Genomic DNA, 17,797 nt, shown 5'->3' with positions numbered 1-17,797 from the left:
TTGAATGAGGCTTCTACTGTGTTGTGGGGCTGAATAAGAACAGAATGCATCAGACTACTGGCAGAGAGACAGTTCCAGGTCATGCGCAAAGCACATGATATCTTCCTGCGTTCCGTTCCTCCTCTAGACACAAAGGAATTCTCTGGTTGGAACTTTATTGAAGATATATGTTAAAAACAGCCTAATGATTGATTCTGTAGTTAGTTTGAAATGTTTCTTTGACCTGTAATATAACTTTTTTAAGTTTTTGTCCGAAGAAACGGCAACCAGCTCCAGCGTTTGGATAGGTGTACCAAACACGCTAATAAAAGTAGCTAATTGGACATAAATAACGGACATTATCAAACAAATCAAGCATTTATTGTGGACCTGGGATTCCTGGGAGACTTTCTGATGAAGATCATCAAAGGTAAGGGAATATTTAGCATGTAATTTATGGTTTATGTTGACTACAACATGGCGGCTAATTTGACTATTGTTCTCAGCGCCGTCTCAGATTATTGCATGGTTTTCTTTTTCCGTAAAGTTTTTTTTAAATCTGACACAGCGGTTGCATTAAGGAGAGGTATATCTATAATTCCATGTGAATAACTCATCCATGTGTATAACTTATCTACATTTATGATGAGTATTTCTGTTGAATCTATGTGGCTAATCAAAATCCCTGGATGTTTTTGGAACTAGTGAATGTAAACCGGCAATGTATACTGAGATTTTTTTTATATAAATATGAACTTTATCAAACAAAAGATACGTGTATTGTGTAACATGAAGTCCTATGAGTGTCATCCGATGAAGATCATCAAAGGTTAGTGATTAATTTTATCTCTATTTGTGCTTTTTTTCTTCTCTCTCTTTGGCTAGAAAAATGGCTGTGTTTTTCTGAGTTGTACATCCTATTTGAAATCGGATACTGTGGTGGGATTAACAACAAGACTACCTTTAAAATGATATAAGATACATGTATGTTTTGAGGAATTTTAATTATGAGATTTCTGATGTTTTGAATTTGGCACCCTGCACTTTCACTGGCTGTTGTCATATCGATCCCGTTAACGGGATTGCAGCCATAAGAAGTTTTAAACATGTACATGACACTGCAACAACATTTCCCCGTGGGGAAGTCGTGTCTTTGGCATCATTAAAAGTGAAGACTGTTATTTTATCAAATCAATTCTCTGTAATTATTATTACGTGATTAAACTAATCGTGTACATTTCATTATCTAGGAAGTCGGGGCACCATGGAAAATCTTCAGATTACAAAGTTATAGTTTTCCGAATATAACACTTCAGATATTTTAATATCTGATTACTTAGTCTTCTATCAATTAATTATTCTGTACCTCACGTCAGTCTCATCTGAACGTCATAAATTGTTGGTTATCTGCACAAACCCAGCCTTTACTATGAATCATCCATACACCAATTGGCTTAATCATGGATATACTAACTAACTAAATAATCACAGAAATGCATAAACAAACAAACAGTAGATATGTTCCAAACAAATGATAGGGAATATTCCCTAGTGGGCTAAACCGATATGACGGCTTGGTGGACAAAGGGAAGTGGGTGTGGACTGAGAAAGAGTGGGAAAGACAAAAGGAATCTATATTAATTGAAATGCTCGTCTTTTGCACATGAACGCTCACTTATTCGGGAATAATTGCAATCAATATATATTTATGCCCAGTGTGTCGTTGTGTTCTTTTCTGTTGGAATCCGGTCCGTCTGATGGAGTCTCTCTCTCTCTCTTTCTGTGGTTAGAATGGATACTTCGTGGTTAGGATGGATACTCCAGAGTACCATTCAGAAATGTTCTCATAGAATAGATGTTTCGGCGGTTGTCTGTATTTGCATCCCAGGTTTACATAATTTCTAGCTGCAGACTAGTAATTAGTATCTTAGATTTTCTCTTATTCTGTATGGATCGATAGTCTTAGAGTTTAATCATTTCCAGCCGTGTAGCCAATTCTCCATGTGGTATGGTTAGGAACTAAATAACTATTCGCAATCACAGTTCACGCTGTGAGTTTGCTTAGTCTAAACTATTCGCAATCACAGCTCATGCTGAGGGTTTGCTTAATCTTGGTTCTCAAACCTGTGCCACCTCAGCTAACACTGAGGTATGCGTGGTCTGAAGGGGATTTCCTCAGGAGGGGGTTTTATTTGTAACAATAGAAAGGACGCCTGATCATGTCTGTGCTCAGCTCACACTGAGGTATGCGTGGTCTGAAGAGGATTTCCTCACTAGGGGGTTTTATTCGTAACAATAGAAAGGACGCCTGATCATGTCTGTGCTCACGGGGGCGTGCCAATGACTTTAATAAATCCTCTTAAGTATACCCCTTCCTTTTTCGAACATTCTGTTAAAAATCGCGCAACTTTTCAGCGTCCTGCTACTCATGCCAGGAATATAGTATATGCATATGATTAGTATGTGTGGATAGAAAACACTCTGAAGTTTCTAAAACGGGTTAAATCACGGCTGTGACTATAACAGATCGTGTGTTTCATTGAAAAACGCAAGAAAAACTGCTCTCTGAAAGCTAAAAATAATTTCCATAAGTCACTTTCATGGGTTGTTAACCTCTTGGAACTCCCCATACCGGATCCGGTATCAGGAATACAGACTCAAGCTCATTACCATAACGCAACGTTAACTATTCATGAAAATCGCAAATGAAATGAAATAAATATGCCATCTCGCAAGCTTAGCCTTTTGTAAACAAAACTGTCATCTCAGATTTTCAAAATATGCTTCTCAACCATAGGAAAACAATAATTTGTGTAACAGTAGCTAGCAAACAAAGGATTTAGCGTTAGCATTAGCGTTAGCATCCAGCACGCAACATTTCAACAAAAACATAAAAGCCTTCAAATAAAATCATTTACCTTTGAAGAACTTCTGATGTTTTCAATGAGGATACTCTCAGTTGGATAGCAGATGCTCAGTTTTTCCAAAAAGATTCTTTGTGTATTAGAAATAGCTCCGTTTTATACATCACATTTGGCTACCAAAAAAAACCCGAAAATTCAGTCCTCAAAACGCGAACTTTTTTCCAAATTAACTCCATAATATCGACTGAAAACATGGCAAACGCTGTTTAGAATCAATCATCAAGGTGTTTTTCACATATCTCTTCATTGATACATCGTTCTTGGACACATGCTTTCTCCCCTGAATCAAATGGTAAAGTGGAAGCAGCTGGCAATTGCGCACCGAATTCGACGCAGGACACCAGGCGGACACTTGGAAAATGTAGTCTCTTATGGTCAATCTTCCAATGATATGCCTACAAATACGTCACAATGCTGCTAAGACCTTGGGCGAACGACAGAAAGTGTAGGCTCATTCCTTGCGCAATCACAGCCATATAAGGAGACAATGGAAAACAGAGCTTCAGAAATTCTGCTAATTCCTGGGTGATGCATCATCTTGGTTTCGCCTGTAGAATGAGTTCTGGGGCACTTACAGACAAAATCTTTGCAGATTCTGAAACTTCAGAGTGTTTTCTTTCCAAAACGGTCAAGAATATGCATAGTCGAGCATCTTTTCGTGACAAAATATCGCGCTTAAAACGGGAACGTTTTTTATCCAAAAATGAAATAGCGCCCCCAGAGATCCAACAGGTTAAAAGGGGACAAAATTTAATATCGACCTGCATGCAATTCATACAAATTCCACACGATGTCGCCATTGTCGTCATTTTCAATGGAATTTTTTGTTGGAAAATCCAACTATCTGGATTCCGTTTCTTCCGGTCTCCACCAGGATGTTTTCAATGTGGACATTGGCAGCCATTGATTTGCAGACGAGGAGCTATTGAATATACATCGCCCTGTAATCATTTTGATAGATTATAAACGTTTACTAATACCTAAAGTTGGATTACAAAAGGATTTCGAAGTGTTTTGTGAAAGTTTATCGTCGACTTTTTTAATTTTAAAAAATGACGCAGCGTTTAAAAACGATGTTTTTTTCTGAATGACACAGCTTCCATAGAAAGCTATTTTGGGTATATATGGACCGATTTAAACGAAAAAAAGACCCAATAGTGATGTTTATGGGGCATATAGGAGTGCCAAGAAAGAAGCTCGTCAAAGGTAATGAATGTTTTATATTTTATTTCTGCGTTTTGTGCAGCGCCGGATAAGCAAAGTCTTTGTTTACGTCGCATTCAGGCATTTTGAGGTGTTGCATGCTATCAGATAATAGCTTCTCATGCTTTCGCCGAAAAGCATTTTAAAAATCTGACTTGTTGGCTAGGTTCACAACGAGTGTAGCTTTAATTCAATACCCTGCTTGTGAATTTTGATCAAGGTTTGAGTTTTAACGAGTACATTTAGCATTTAGCGTAGTGCATTTGCATTTCCAGGTGCCTAGTTGAGACATCTGCGTCTCAAGTAGAATCAAGATTAAAGGGAATACAATTCTCTCACATTAAAGGTTTAACATCACATTACATCACTTCACAAATAGTTTCATCTTTACTCATTCATTTTATACGTGAATTAGATGCAAACCCTATAATTGAGAAATGTACACATTCAGAGATATGTGTGTTTTCTGTCCTCTCTGAGGTCACCAAATGAAACACACTCGTCATACCCGTCCCTTAAGTGTCCACGAACCATTCCCACAAGTGGGCATTTTGTTTCATATTCCCATTTTGGGGATTTAGGAGTTCGCCAAGTGAAATCCTTTGTTCTCTCTGTGTCTCTCTTTCTGCATGACCAGGGGAAGAGATTCTCCGCCAGGAATTTATGACCTGAGATAACAGAACCTGGATGTAGGAGAGAGTGAGAGAGGGGGAAGCCACGATCTACAAACAGAAAGGGCCACATCATGAGAGGGACAAAAAAGTCAGTCAACTTATTCTGCAGCTGCCATGATTCTGTTTCAATTATCATCTCTCCATAAATATAGTGACTGCAGACAGAGCACGCAGAGGGAGGGGTCCACATGAAATATATGAGTGCAGCCCCAAGATAGGTACATATGGGAACGTATGGTCCTGTGTCATTCATCTCATTGGCCCAACAAATGCATCTTTCAAACTCAGAAGCAGGAGTCAAGTCAGGTCAATGCCAGTTCAGTCTTTTTAGCTATTTGCATGTGAAAATATCTTGTAATCCTATTTTAATATTGCTTGGTAGTGTTTTGTTTTGTTGGTGGGCCTACTTATTGATGGTTAACAAATATCACAGAGTGTAGCTTAAAACTTATTTGGGACTGGGTGGCAGTATTGAGTAGCTTGGATAATAAGGTTCCCAGAGTAAACTGCCTGCTACTCAGGCCCAAAAGCTAGAATATGCATATTACTAGTATATTTGGATAGAAAACACTCTGAAGTTTCTAAAACTGTTGAGTGATGTCTGTGAGTATAATAAAATTCATATGGCATGCAAAAACCTGAGAAAAAAATCCAACCCGGAAGTGGGAAATCTGAGGTTTGTAGTTTTTCAAGTCATTGCCTATCGAATATACAGTGTCTATGGGGTCACTTCCTAAGGCTTCCACTAGATGTCAACAGTCTTTTTAGAACCTTGTGTCAGGCTTTTACTGTTAAGGGGAAGCGAATGAGAGCTGTTTGAGTCAGGTGTCTGGCAGAATGCCATGAGCTAAATCATGCGCATGCCAGTGAGAGGTAGCTGCGTTCCTTTTAATTTCTAAAGACAAGAGATAGAGATTTTGTTTAACAAGTAATATTTATATTTATATTTAATATAAAAGGTAAGGGTAAAGGTTATTGACACCTCTGTTTTCAATTCCTTTCAGTACCTTACCTTACAAAGATAACGGCACTGATCCTTTTTCTAAAATGTTTTGTGAGACGAAGAACACATTGAGATGAATCATTCCTCCGTACAGAATCCTTCCAGATTCTTGATATCTTTTGTATGTGCTTATGGACTGTCCTCTTCAATTCAAACCACACAATTTCAATGGGATCCAAGTCGGGAGACTGAGATGGCCATTTCAAACTGTCAAAAAATCTCAGTGAACAAATCCATTGAAGAGGCCCAGACTAAAACATTGCGGAGGCTGTGGGAATGGCACAGTCCAAGAAGAAGTGGAGTGGCTAAAATGCACATCTCTCTCCAGAATGTGCTCTCTCCCGTCAATTTGTGCACATTCATTGTTTCATAACTTTATTATGTGAATTGTTTGCATTTGAAAAATGACACGTGGAAGAAAACATGTTTGTATTTAAAGAATGGGTAAATGGCTTGATAGGCACTATCAATTCCACATTACATACAGTACCAGTCAAAAGTTTGGACACATCTACTCATTCCAGGGTTTTTCTTTATTTTTACTTTTTTTTTACATTATAGAATATTAGTGAAGACATCAAAACTATGAAAAAACACATATGGATTCATATAGTAAGCAAAAAAGTTTTAAACAAATCAAAATATATTTTATTTTTGAGATTCTTCAAAGTAGTCACCCTTTGCCTTGAAGACAGCTTTGCACAGTTCATTTGTGGAATTTCTTTCCTACTTAATGTGTTTGATCAGTTATGTTGTGACAAGGTAAGGGTGGTATACATAAGATAACCCTATTTGGTAAAGTCCATATTATGGCAAGAACAGCTCAAATAAGCAAAGAGAAACGACAGTCCATCACTACTTTAAGACATGAAGGTCAGTAAATCCGGAAAATGTCAAGAACTTTGTAAGTTTCTTCAGGTGCAGTCGCAAAAACCATCAAGCGCTATGATGAAACTGGCTCTCATGAGGACCACCACAGGAAAGGAAGACCCAGAGTTACCTCTGCTATAGAGTATTAGTTCATTAGAGTTAAATGCACCACAGATTGCAGCCCAAATAAATGCTTCACAGAGTTCAAGTAACAGACACATCTCAACATCAACTACTAAAGGAAACCAATGAGAAGAAGAGACTTGCATTGGGCCAAGAAACACGAGCAATGGACATTAAACATTGTGGAAATCTGTCCTTTGGTCTGATGAGTCCAATTTTGAGATTGTTGGTTCCAACTGCCATGTCTTTGTGAGACGAAGAGTCTGTGATTGATTATCTCTGCATGTGTGCTTCCCAAATTGAAGCATGAAGGAGGAGGTGTGATGGTTTGAGGGTGCTTTGCTGGTGACACTGTCTGTGATATATTTACAATTCAAGGCACACTTAACCAGCATGGCTACCACAGCATTCTGCTGTGATGCCATCCCATCTGGTTTGCGCTTGGAAGGACCATCATTTGTTTTTAACAGGACAATGACCCAACACACCTCCAGGCTGTGTAATGGCTATTTGACCAAGAAGCAGAGTGAAGGAGTACTACATTAGATGACCTGTCCTCCATAATCACCCGACCCAAATGAGATGGTTTGGGATGATTTGGACAGCAGAATGAAGGAAAAAGCAGCTAACAAGTGCGAACTCCTTCAAGACTGTTGCAAAAGCATTCCTCATGAAGCTGGTTGAGAGAATGCCAAGAGTGTGCAAAACTGTCATCAAGGCAATAGGTTAATATTTTGAAGAATCTAAAATATACAGTACCAGTCAAAAGTTTTAGAACACTCATTCAAGGGTTTTGTTTATTTTTACTATTTTCTACAATATAGAATTATTGTGAAACAGATCAGGGTGTGACAAAATTAATTTTTAAGAAGGCCTACCTGTTAAGTGAAATGCATTCCAGGTGACTACCTCATGAAGCTGGTTGAGAGAATGCCAAGAGTGTGCAAAGCTGTCATCAAGGCAAAAGGTGGATTTTTGAAGAATCTCAAATTAAAAATATAATTTGATTTGTTTTACACTTTTTTGGTTACTATATGATCCCATATGTGTTATTTCATAGTTTTGATGTCTTCACTACTATTCTGCAATTAAGAAAATAGTACAAATAAAATAAGTACTCATTCAAGAGTTTTTGTGTCCAAACTTTTGACTGGTACTGTGTACTAGCAGTAGTACATTTACCATTCATTCCTGTCATTTCTACAAAATGAATAATCCTCAACACTTGTTTGGTTAAGGTAATTTCTGTAAATGCATTCAATATATTATTGTCGTTCTCATTGTCGGAGTGGACACGTTGTTTGCAGACCGCACAGCCTATGTTACACTTATGAGAAACATGTTTTGGTTTATTTTATTCAATTTTCAGTTTTGTCAATTTATTCATTCTCTTTTGTTTGCAGCTCTCCTGTCAATGTTGATTACGCTCACCTGACTTTGCATAGAAGTAGGCCTATAGGCCCATTCAGGGATCTGATAGTATTTATGATTGTCTTAATGCACCACCACTAAGGAGCTGTGGAGCTTCTCCAATAGCAAGCAAACAAAGTATGTTTTTACATCTATTGAGAATGACAATTGTTCCTCAATGTATCTGAAAGATCATTCCAGCTCTCTCCCTTTCGATAACCACTCAGTGTGAAAGGGGAAAATGTCATCCTCTGATCCAGTGGAAACTTCATAAAATAGGCCTACCTGATTACTTCTTATCCCTTGCGCAAATAGCCTACAGCTATGTCTGTCCCGAGCTCACTGGCAAGGGAAACTCTGAGGGCCCAGATTATTTTCTACAATGTTGCAAGTTTGCTAGAGCAAGCTTCAGTGCAGACCGAAATTAATTTAAGATCATTGCAGACAGGCCATGCAAAGTCAATGTGATTTATAGGGCATTTATTTTTTCGAGATATTTTCGACCTGCAGGCTGAAAGGTTTTTATTTGAAGGCTTTATGTAGGCTACTTTTACATAGTTGGTAATAACAATAGAAGTTACTTTTTAGATTTGTACATTACATGACCAAAGTATGTGGACATGTGCTCGTCGAACATCTCATTCAGAAATCATGGGCATTAATATGCTAACATAATTGCAAAAGGGTTTTCTAATGATCAATTAGCCTTTTAAAATTATAAACTTGGATTAGCTAACACAACGTGCCATTGGAACACAGCAGTGATGGTTGCTGATAATGGGCCTCTGTACTCCTATGTAGATATTCCATTTAAAAAATCATCTATTTCCAGCTACAATAGACATTTACAACATCAACAATGTCTACACTGTATTGCTGATCAATTCGATCTTATTTTAAATGGACAAAAAAATAACTTTTCTTTCAAAAACAAGGACATTTCTATGTGGCCCCAAACTTTTGAACAGCAGTGTACTTTGGAATTCTTTTGAATGAGCGTAGTTATCAACTGTATGTAGTGGATCCATTCTGTCTTTCCCGCATTCTTATCTTTCCCCACACATTTCCATTGTGTTGCAAGCCGTCACATCGGGTTTAGTCCACTAGGGACTTTTCATTACATTATGTAGTAATCAAGGTGTACACTATTCTGTTCGTGTGTTTATGCAATTCTATGTGATTATTTCATTAGTTGGTAAATAAATAATTAAGTACATTTGTATATCGCTGATTCATCATTTATGCTAGGGTTCGTGCAGACATCCAAGGATTTTGTGCAATTCAGAATGAGACTGAAGGTAAATAAGAATGAATGAATTGACTGATGTAAGAGATATTTGTCTTTATAGTTTAGTTGGGAGATAGTAACTCGTTAAATAACTTTTTCCATGGTGCCCCAGATTATTACTTAATTAATTGTTGCATAATAATTTTACATGGTATGTAATTCTTTTATAAAATAACAGTCAATCACATTAATGATAGTCAAGACATAACAATGGCTACCGACGTGAGCGCTACGGCGGTAGTCATTTAGGCAGGTTACCTTCGCTTCCTTGGGCACAGGGACCACGGTGGTCTGCTTGAAACAGGTATTTCAGAAATAGGTATTACAGACTCGGTCAGGGAGAGTTTGAAAATGTCAGTGAAGACACATGCCAATTGGTACGCACATGCTTTGAGTACACATCCTGCTACTCAAAATATACAACAACAAACTATATTCAGGAAGTACAATGTAAAATGTCAAAGTGGATTTTGGTTTACTTTCTGAATTGACTGGAATGTAAATGGAACTGACCTCAACATTGGTTAGCACACTTGGACACAACCACACCTGGGATTTGAACTCATAACCTCTAGGATGCCATTAAGAGGAATTTCCTGCATTGCCAGCAGGTATGTGGCCATGACAGAGATCAACCACAGATGTATTGGCAAGAATACATTTCTGCATTTTGCAAGTTGCCCGGAATCAAGTCAATAATTGTGTGATTGTCACGTGAAGTTTGATGTTATCAGATGTTGAGATTTTGCATCCCCATGTTGTCACATGTATTTCACATCAATTTCACATGAGATCATGTTCTCACATGTGCTAACATGTTGTCACATGTTTAATTTTATGTTAACATATTAACTTCACATTAAATCACATAAATCGCTCGATTAGTATGTTTTATTTTCATGAGGGAAATCTCAATGACACATACATGTCTTCACATTTTATTTTGGCCTAAAGTATAGTGCACTGAATGGGGGAATCAAGTGTCATTGGACATTTCATCACTAAACTTTCAGAAAGTGTGGTACAAAATAATTGAATTCCTTGGTCGTTATGAAAAGCAGCTGTGTGTGTTGGATTAGCAACTGTCTCTAATGTTGTTATAGACAGCTTTAGTACACAAAGTCCTACAGGAGACACAACGTCGGATTGAGAACTCGATGATGTTGTATTTTGTTGTTGTTCTCTTCTCTCTTTCGATCTCTAACAGAAACCACTGTGCGTATGTGGTCCAGAAGAACATTACGTGTACGATTGAGGACGGCATGGCCACCTATGTGAAGGCAGAGTACACCACCAAGTGCATCTGGGGGCAGAAGTGTCCTGTCGTCATGTAAGTCTACACTCTTCAAAAAAATATTCAATTCCAATTTAATTCAATTCCAAAGATGTTTTGTTTTTACAATTCAATTCCAATTCCATGAGTTGAAGATTTTTTAAATTAGAATGTAATGCTATGTAAATTCTTCACTTCATGAGTGAATTCAATAATTTCATTGGAATTTCAAATTCAATTGGAATTGACCCCAACCCTGATAGTTACTCAATTCAGACCCACCAGCCTCTGACACTACTTATCGTAACATGAGAGAGGATACATACAGGTACATAATAGATACTGACAGTAACTAGCTTTCCATCCAGTTTGCAACATATTTTCATGCGAATATTCTATAAACTGAAACCCACCAGTGGTGTTTCCAAAAAACTGGCTCATTGCAGATAAAAATATGCGAGTGATTACGTAGCGCATACGAAATGCAAGTGTTCATGTCCTCAATAAGAATCTAATGTTCAAATAGTTTCCATCGCATTTTCACCTCTACTGAGTTTTGCCATAAAAACAGTTTTAAATTGCAAATGTGTCTACTCTGGTCTTGGTACTTTCGCTCTAGCCAACATCTCGCGGACACAGTGGTCTGCAGGTCGGCTAGTTGAGATGATGATATTATGGATAAGAGCCAGAATGTTTTTTTTTTGTAAAAACAGCAGCCAATCATCGATCATCATGTCACTAGAATAAAACCCTTAATATTTATTGGAAAGGAGCATCATCACCTTGCACTTTCACCACCCTGTAAAGTTCATCATAACTTATTTAATCTGTAGCCTAAGAAACTGCATGGTAGGCCAATCCCTAGTCGTAGTAGGAGGACCACACACCATGACTCCATATTTACTTCTGTATGATAATTATTATATCAACATTTGTGCTTAAATATTTTCTTGTAAAAATCCTTTTAAAGACACAAAAAGATCCCACAATGTCGAAAGAACAAATGATTTGCTGTACGGAAACTTCCTGTTTCCATCACAGCTGTCATGATTTGTTTTTATATGGTATGACTTGACTTGCATAGAACTGTGGATGGGAACGTGGTTTATGAGACTCACCCCACTGCTGTACACTTTCCGTATAGTTTTGACAGGCACAACAAAGTAGGTGGTGTACCATGCATTGGGACTCATGTATATGTGCTGCCCTCTGGTGGTGTCAGTTTGTATTACTAGTTAACTCCACACTGTCCCTCCAGCTGCACTTCCAGCTGTGTTTGTGGTCAGTGGCTCTGTGACTCTGCTCAGGCCTCAAAGGTTGGAACGTGTTAATGGTCTGCTAGTTTTCATAATAATTGGATTCTTGTCAAATTTGACCATTTATTTCCATCTCAGTGGATTATAAACAAACTCACATTATGGTTATTACAGAGGCCACCTTTTCAGTATAATTTACAGTGAAATTGTGCTGTGTCCGTTTGTGTGCATGCATGAGTGTGTATGTGTTTGTGTGTCTATAGCTCATCTCTGTAATGAGTGTGTGAGCTGGGATGTCAGATTCTCTCTGATGTGACTGAAGCCTCTCAAAGGTCCTCTGTAGTGACATCACAGAGAGAAAGGATTTCTACTTTTAAAAAATGTAGGGAATGAGATAGAAGAGAGAGAGGAAAGAGAGAGTAGAGATCACTATTTTTCAGTAGAAGAGTAGACACCTTAAGACATAACAGTCTCAGTGATGTCAATGACCCTTGTAACAATCCTTCATCTGAGAATGCATCATCATCATCATCACACTAAAGTGTCTCTTTATCTCCAAATTTACTGTTCATACCCTCCCCAGTATCATTATACAAACCTTGATCCTTTGATCTACCCTCTTCTCTCCTCCCATCTCATTTTCTAAGATAGTCACTGACCTCTTGTTATCTTCTCTCTCCTCTCCATCCACTCCAGGTACCGGACCTTCTACAAGCCTAAGTATAAGGTGGGCTATAAGAGAATTACTGCGCTGGAGTGGAGGTGTTGTCCTGGCTACTCTGGGGAGAACTGCTACGATGGACCCACCTCTCTGCCCCCCTTCAAAGGGGGTGCCCCACACCGACCAGGGATCAAGGGGTACCCCCATGGCCACCCCCAACCTCCCCTTACCCAAAAACCTGTCCCTGGTGGGGCTAATCTGGAGCCAGGGAGCCCCTTCCCAAATCAGCCTGATAGCAGACCCATCCCCACTGGACAACTGCCCACCGGGAACGGCAAACCCAACTATGGTGAGTCCAGACAGTGTGTGAAATATTTGCCCATTTATATTTTCAAACTGTGATTCACTTCTCCCTCCCTTGCCCTATGTAATAATGTTTTCTCTTTCTCTCTGGGTCATAAAGTTGGTGGAGACCGTCTCGATCGTATGGAGGAGGACCTGCTTCGTCTGACCCAGGATCTGGACATTCTGAATGGGGTGATGGCCAGCCTAGAAGACCGCCTGCACCTCTCTCTCCGGGAGGATACAAAAAATATGCTGGGCTCCCTGCTCTCCACCGTCCCCCGTCTTTCAGACACCTCTGTTGGCTTTGGGGTGATCCCAGACGGGACCCCAGATGGCCTGGAGGGGGGAGAGGGACTCCCTGGGTTCGGAGACCTGGCTGGGAGGGTGACAGAGGTGAAGGATGAGCTCAAAGCCAAAGGACATGTGCTTGAGGAGATACAGGTGGGTGCTACGGTTTTGTTAATGTTATTAGACTGGTTTATGCTAGCTTATGGAAATGTAGATAAACAAGCAGATGTCTAAATCAATAATATAACTTTTGCTGATTGGTAACATTCTGAATCTCACACTGAGATTCTGAGACTGGGCTATTTCCACACAATGTCATTCACTTACAGTGTCAACTCATTTGAAGTGTTCCTAAAGCCAAACCATTGTCTTTCCTCAGGGCATGGTTCTGGGCCATGAAGGGCAGCTGAAAAAGCTGTTGGAAGCTGCGACTGGCAGGCCCATCACTGGGTCAGTCTCTCCCTCCACCCTGGAGGAGCTGCTGGATGCTAAACTAGCAGGTGTCCGCGCTGACATCCTGGACGGCTTTGAGAGGCGTCTGTCTGGCCTGGAGAACCACTGTGAGGAGAGGATAGGAGAGGTCCAGAAACAGTGCCATAATGAACACATGAACGGCCAGGAGCACATACAGCAGTCTCTGGACGGCAGAGAAACTGGACTGAGAGAGGAGCTGGGTACCCTGCAGGCCCAGATACAAGGACTGACCCTCACTGAGAGCTGCTGTGGACAGGTACCAATGAACTTTGGTGTTTCTCAATGCTACTGGACATGGCATGTTTTTATTGAGGCATCAGAAATTCATCAATACTTCAAACAGTAGCTACCACATCAAATGTTATGGGCATACACACCTTGAAAAATGCACTATGAAAATTGGGTTACAGTTATTCAATGTAAATATGAAATATGATCTGCTAAATGGCTAAAACTTGTATATTACTAAAATATTTGCAAAATGTCTTATTGCTACACTATATGCCTGACATGTGACTGTCCCAGCAGGTAAACAGCCTGTCGCAGAGGATGTTGATGCTGGAGGAGTCAGTGAAGGGATTAAAAGAGTCCCAGCTGGAGCTTCAGGCTTCTCTCACTGACCAGACCATCCACATTGAGACCCTGATAGAGGCCCGTCTGGAAGACATAGATGCCAGGCTCAATGTCACCGAGTCTGGGGACGTAGGGGTTGGCAAGGTGCCTGGGAGTCTGGATGGCTTCAAGACCCAGCTGAAGGACAAGCTGAAGTCCCTGGAGGAGAGGGTGTTTGTGGCTTTGGAGGAGCTGAGTAACACCACCGCCCCAGCTCTGCTGGAGGGTCAGGTGATGCCCGCCCTGGAGACAGAGATTGAGTCGGTCAGGAGGAGGGTGGAAGGAGACCTGGACTGCATCCAGAGGAAACTCACAGACCTGGAGCTCCTCTGCACCTCCTCCTGCTCCCACGCCATTCCCCCTGGAGGAGGCGCACGGACAGTAGTGTCAGAGTGTGAGGCGGTGGAGAAGAAGGTGTCAGGCCGTCTGGACTCCCATGCTGACCAGCTGGACCGTCTCAATACCACCCTGCAGACCCTACTGAGCCGCATTGCCCAGGAGGACGAGGAAGGCTCTGTCCAGGGAGAGATCACCCTCCTCAAGATCAAAGTCAACTCAGTCAACCGCACCCTGAAGGGCCTGAGGGACTCTGTTAGCCTGTTCAGTAAGGAAGTGGGCCATGCTAACACCACGTGGACACACAGGGAGAATCAGCTAGCCACCCAGGTCCAGGGTATCACCCAGCTGGTGGGTCGCCAGGCCTACCTCCTGGGGGCCGGGGAGCACCGACTAGCCCAGCTGAAGGGGGAGCTGGTGAGCATGAGGAGGAGACTGGCTGGGGAGCTGCAGGGCTGCCGGAGTACGGCCCTGGGGGTGCAGAGGGAGGTGGAGGAGGTGGATAGTCGAGTGGCCCAGGTGGAGGGACAGTGTGGTAGCCTGGGGGAGCTGGCGGACAACCTGGAGAGGATCAGGACAGAGCTGGAGAGACACTCAGACTTGCACCTGTCACAGGTCAAAGGAACGATGGCCAGTCACTCTACACAGCTGGCCAAACTGAAGGGAGAAATGAAAGACTGTGTCGGAAAGGGCTCAGCCAATCAGAGGGGAGACCAGTAACACTTGTGCGACGGAGAAAGACGTATGTCCTCTCATCTTCTGCTCTCCTTCATCTGCTCAAATGGGAAACTTGAGAACAGATTTATTCCTGCATTTTCCCTCATGTTTTTCTACAAAAGGGGCATTTAGTTTTTTTCTTATAGTTTTGTTTTCACATTTTATATTGATATTAACTGACTTTTTAACTTATTTGAAGAAAAGATGACTGCATTGTTATACTGTATTAGACATATTTGTGAAAAATGAACAACAAAAACAAAGCAAATGATATCCCACTGGGCACAGACGTCAATTCAATGTCTATTCCACATTTGTTCAACGTAATTTGATTGAAATGAAGTGGAAACAACGTTGATTCAACCAGTGTGTGCCCAGTGGGTTGGGACTAGCACACTCTACTCTCTGTGTGGACTGTCCTTTAAAAATACTGTATGTCAATATGAAAGGTGCTATACATTTGGTTAACATTCATTTTTTAGTATTTCTCCTTAAAGGTCCCGAACATCATCAAAATGACTGTTGCTTCTACATTGATAAAGTTGGATCATAAAGTCACTGGTCCCCTCCCCCATGTCAAACACAAACACACCCCCATGTCAAACACACGGATTCAGGTAGGCAGGCCAGAAACTCCTTCCTCTATCTCTGGACAGGCATAACCAAGGCTTTACTTGCGGCTTTATGCAACGTCACATGAAGCAGGAAGTGTAAAACACCATGTCATATCAACATATTATGTTCTGCCTTAAAACCGACATCACGTGCGCCTCACGTGCGCCTCACGTGCGCCTACGCCTTGATTTGGTCTTGTTAACAAACCATAAGCCAGTATCTCGCTCAAACAGAACGTATGAAGACATCAGATAGCAGTGGCTGCTTTTCATTTCGGGTGGGCAGGCTGCAGCTTTACCAATTGGGGAGAACATTCGATGAGTCGTGCCAAGAAGCTAGTCCTGAATACGGATGCCATCATTGACAGTGGATCTTGCAAGCGCTGACCGTAATGTAAGTATCAGAGTTTGATGTGTCTGACATGGTAGCCAACATTGTTGGAGATCATAGGCCTAACGTCAAATAATGCAACTGTGGCTGCTTTGACTTGTAAACAGTATATTTTCTATAACACAGCTGAGTCACTACAGTATATGGTTTTTATCTTTCATCCCTAAGCCCCCACATTTAGTCTTAGAACACACAGCTGGCCCCAAGGAATGTTGTCCACAAAAGGAATTTAATATTTTGCCCTTTCATTGTGTGGTTGTTGTCTTACAGTTGATGTATCTTGTGTCATTGGGGCTAGTCATGATGATTTTTTTTGGGGGGGGGGGGGTTATAGTTACTCATTTCAAATCTGCATCAGTTGAGCAATTCACACACACTAAAATTCAAAATAAAAACATTGAAAAGTTTCACAAAAACTGCACAACCAAATATTGCACCTGTCTGCCCAGTGTGAGCTTTTGTCTCCCGCTTCAATCTTTAGGGTGATTGAAGACAAGTGGGTGACTGAAGCCTGCTTGATTGAAGTGGGGTATATAGGTGGGGTATATGGGTTCCTCGCCCCTCCCCATCAATCTCTGTAGTTGTATTTCCTGAATCATAAGTCATTAACTTTCACGTGATATGATATGATTGATTTGATTTGATTTGATTTGATATCACATTCTGTTATAAAAACTTTTTAAAAAGCATTCGGACAGGAGATGAGTGTTACAAATTACACAAATCAATGGGTCCTGCACACTGTAGGGTGGCCGGGTGCCTATATCAGGCACATGGATCTAATTATGTATGTTCTGTCAAATTATGTCTCACCATTACTTCTCACCTTTATTTCTCATGAGTGTTCTTGTTGATCTTTTTGCAATGCTGGCCTATCATAGAATATAAAATAAATGTCTGATCTTTACATACAATCCTGACCATATTGTCATTTATAATGCTAATGCAGAGGCACCAATAAATTGTCCAGTACACTTATTGTATTTTTGTACTTGTAAAAGAAAGAAAGAAAAGAAAATCGAATTTCTCATGTTCTGATGCAGTTCAAAGATTAACCAGCAGGAGGCATCAAATCCTCTGATAACAGAGATGTTATGGTTTGTTCTTTAGTATTTCAGTGGTATTTCCAAAACAAAGGGACAGCCAGGGACTAATCCCCCCCATTTCACAGAAGAAGACAATTGTTCCATGTCAGGTGGACTAGAGAGTAAACGGAGGGATAGGATTTGATTCAGTGCACGAGAGCTGCACTGTCGGTAGGTTTACTGCATCAGCACGTATCACAGACCACTGGTTCGAAGTCGCCAAAGATTAACTGTCAATCCTTGTTTTAAAGAATGGTTAGAAGTTGCCAAG

At 40.6% G+C, this 17,797-nt stretch overlaps 1 protein-coding gene across 2 annotated transcripts in view; it reads left to right on the top strand.

Moving 5' to 3' along the window:
* Window positions 1-15,531, top strand: part of LOC139377417 (EMILIN-3-like) — a 35,099-nt gene extending 19,568 nt beyond the window's left edge. Inside the window, exons 2-6 of one of the 2 annotated variants that reach the window (XM_071120445.1) lie at window positions 10,682-10,804; window positions 12,700-13,013; window positions 13,128-13,450; window positions 13,677-14,027; window positions 14,300-15,531. In XM_071120445.1, the coding sequence (XP_070976546.1) occupies window positions 10,682-10,804; window positions 12,700-13,013; window positions 13,128-13,450; window positions 13,677-14,027; window positions 14,300-15,439 (2,251 nt within the window). In that variant the 3' untranslated portion in view covers window positions 15,440-15,531. Of the gene's footprint in view, window positions 1-10,681; window positions 10,805-12,699; window positions 13,014-13,127; window positions 13,451-13,676; window positions 14,028-14,296 lie in introns of both variants that reach the window. The other variant, XM_071120444.1, reaches the window with a different exon arrangement.
* The last annotated feature ends 2,266 nt before the right edge of the window (window positions 15,532-17,797 follow it).

Source organism: Oncorhynchus clarkii, chromosome 20 (genome assembly GCF_045791955.1).
Source record: "Oncorhynchus clarkii lewisi isolate Uvic-CL-2024 chromosome 20, UVic_Ocla_1.0, whole genome shotgun sequence".
NCBI classification, from domain to species: Eukaryota; Metazoa; Chordata; class Actinopteri; order Salmoniformes; family Salmonidae; genus Oncorhynchus; species Oncorhynchus clarkii.
Note: the sequence above shows the minus strand (reverse complement) of the source record. Positions and strands in the feature narration are given on the sequence as shown.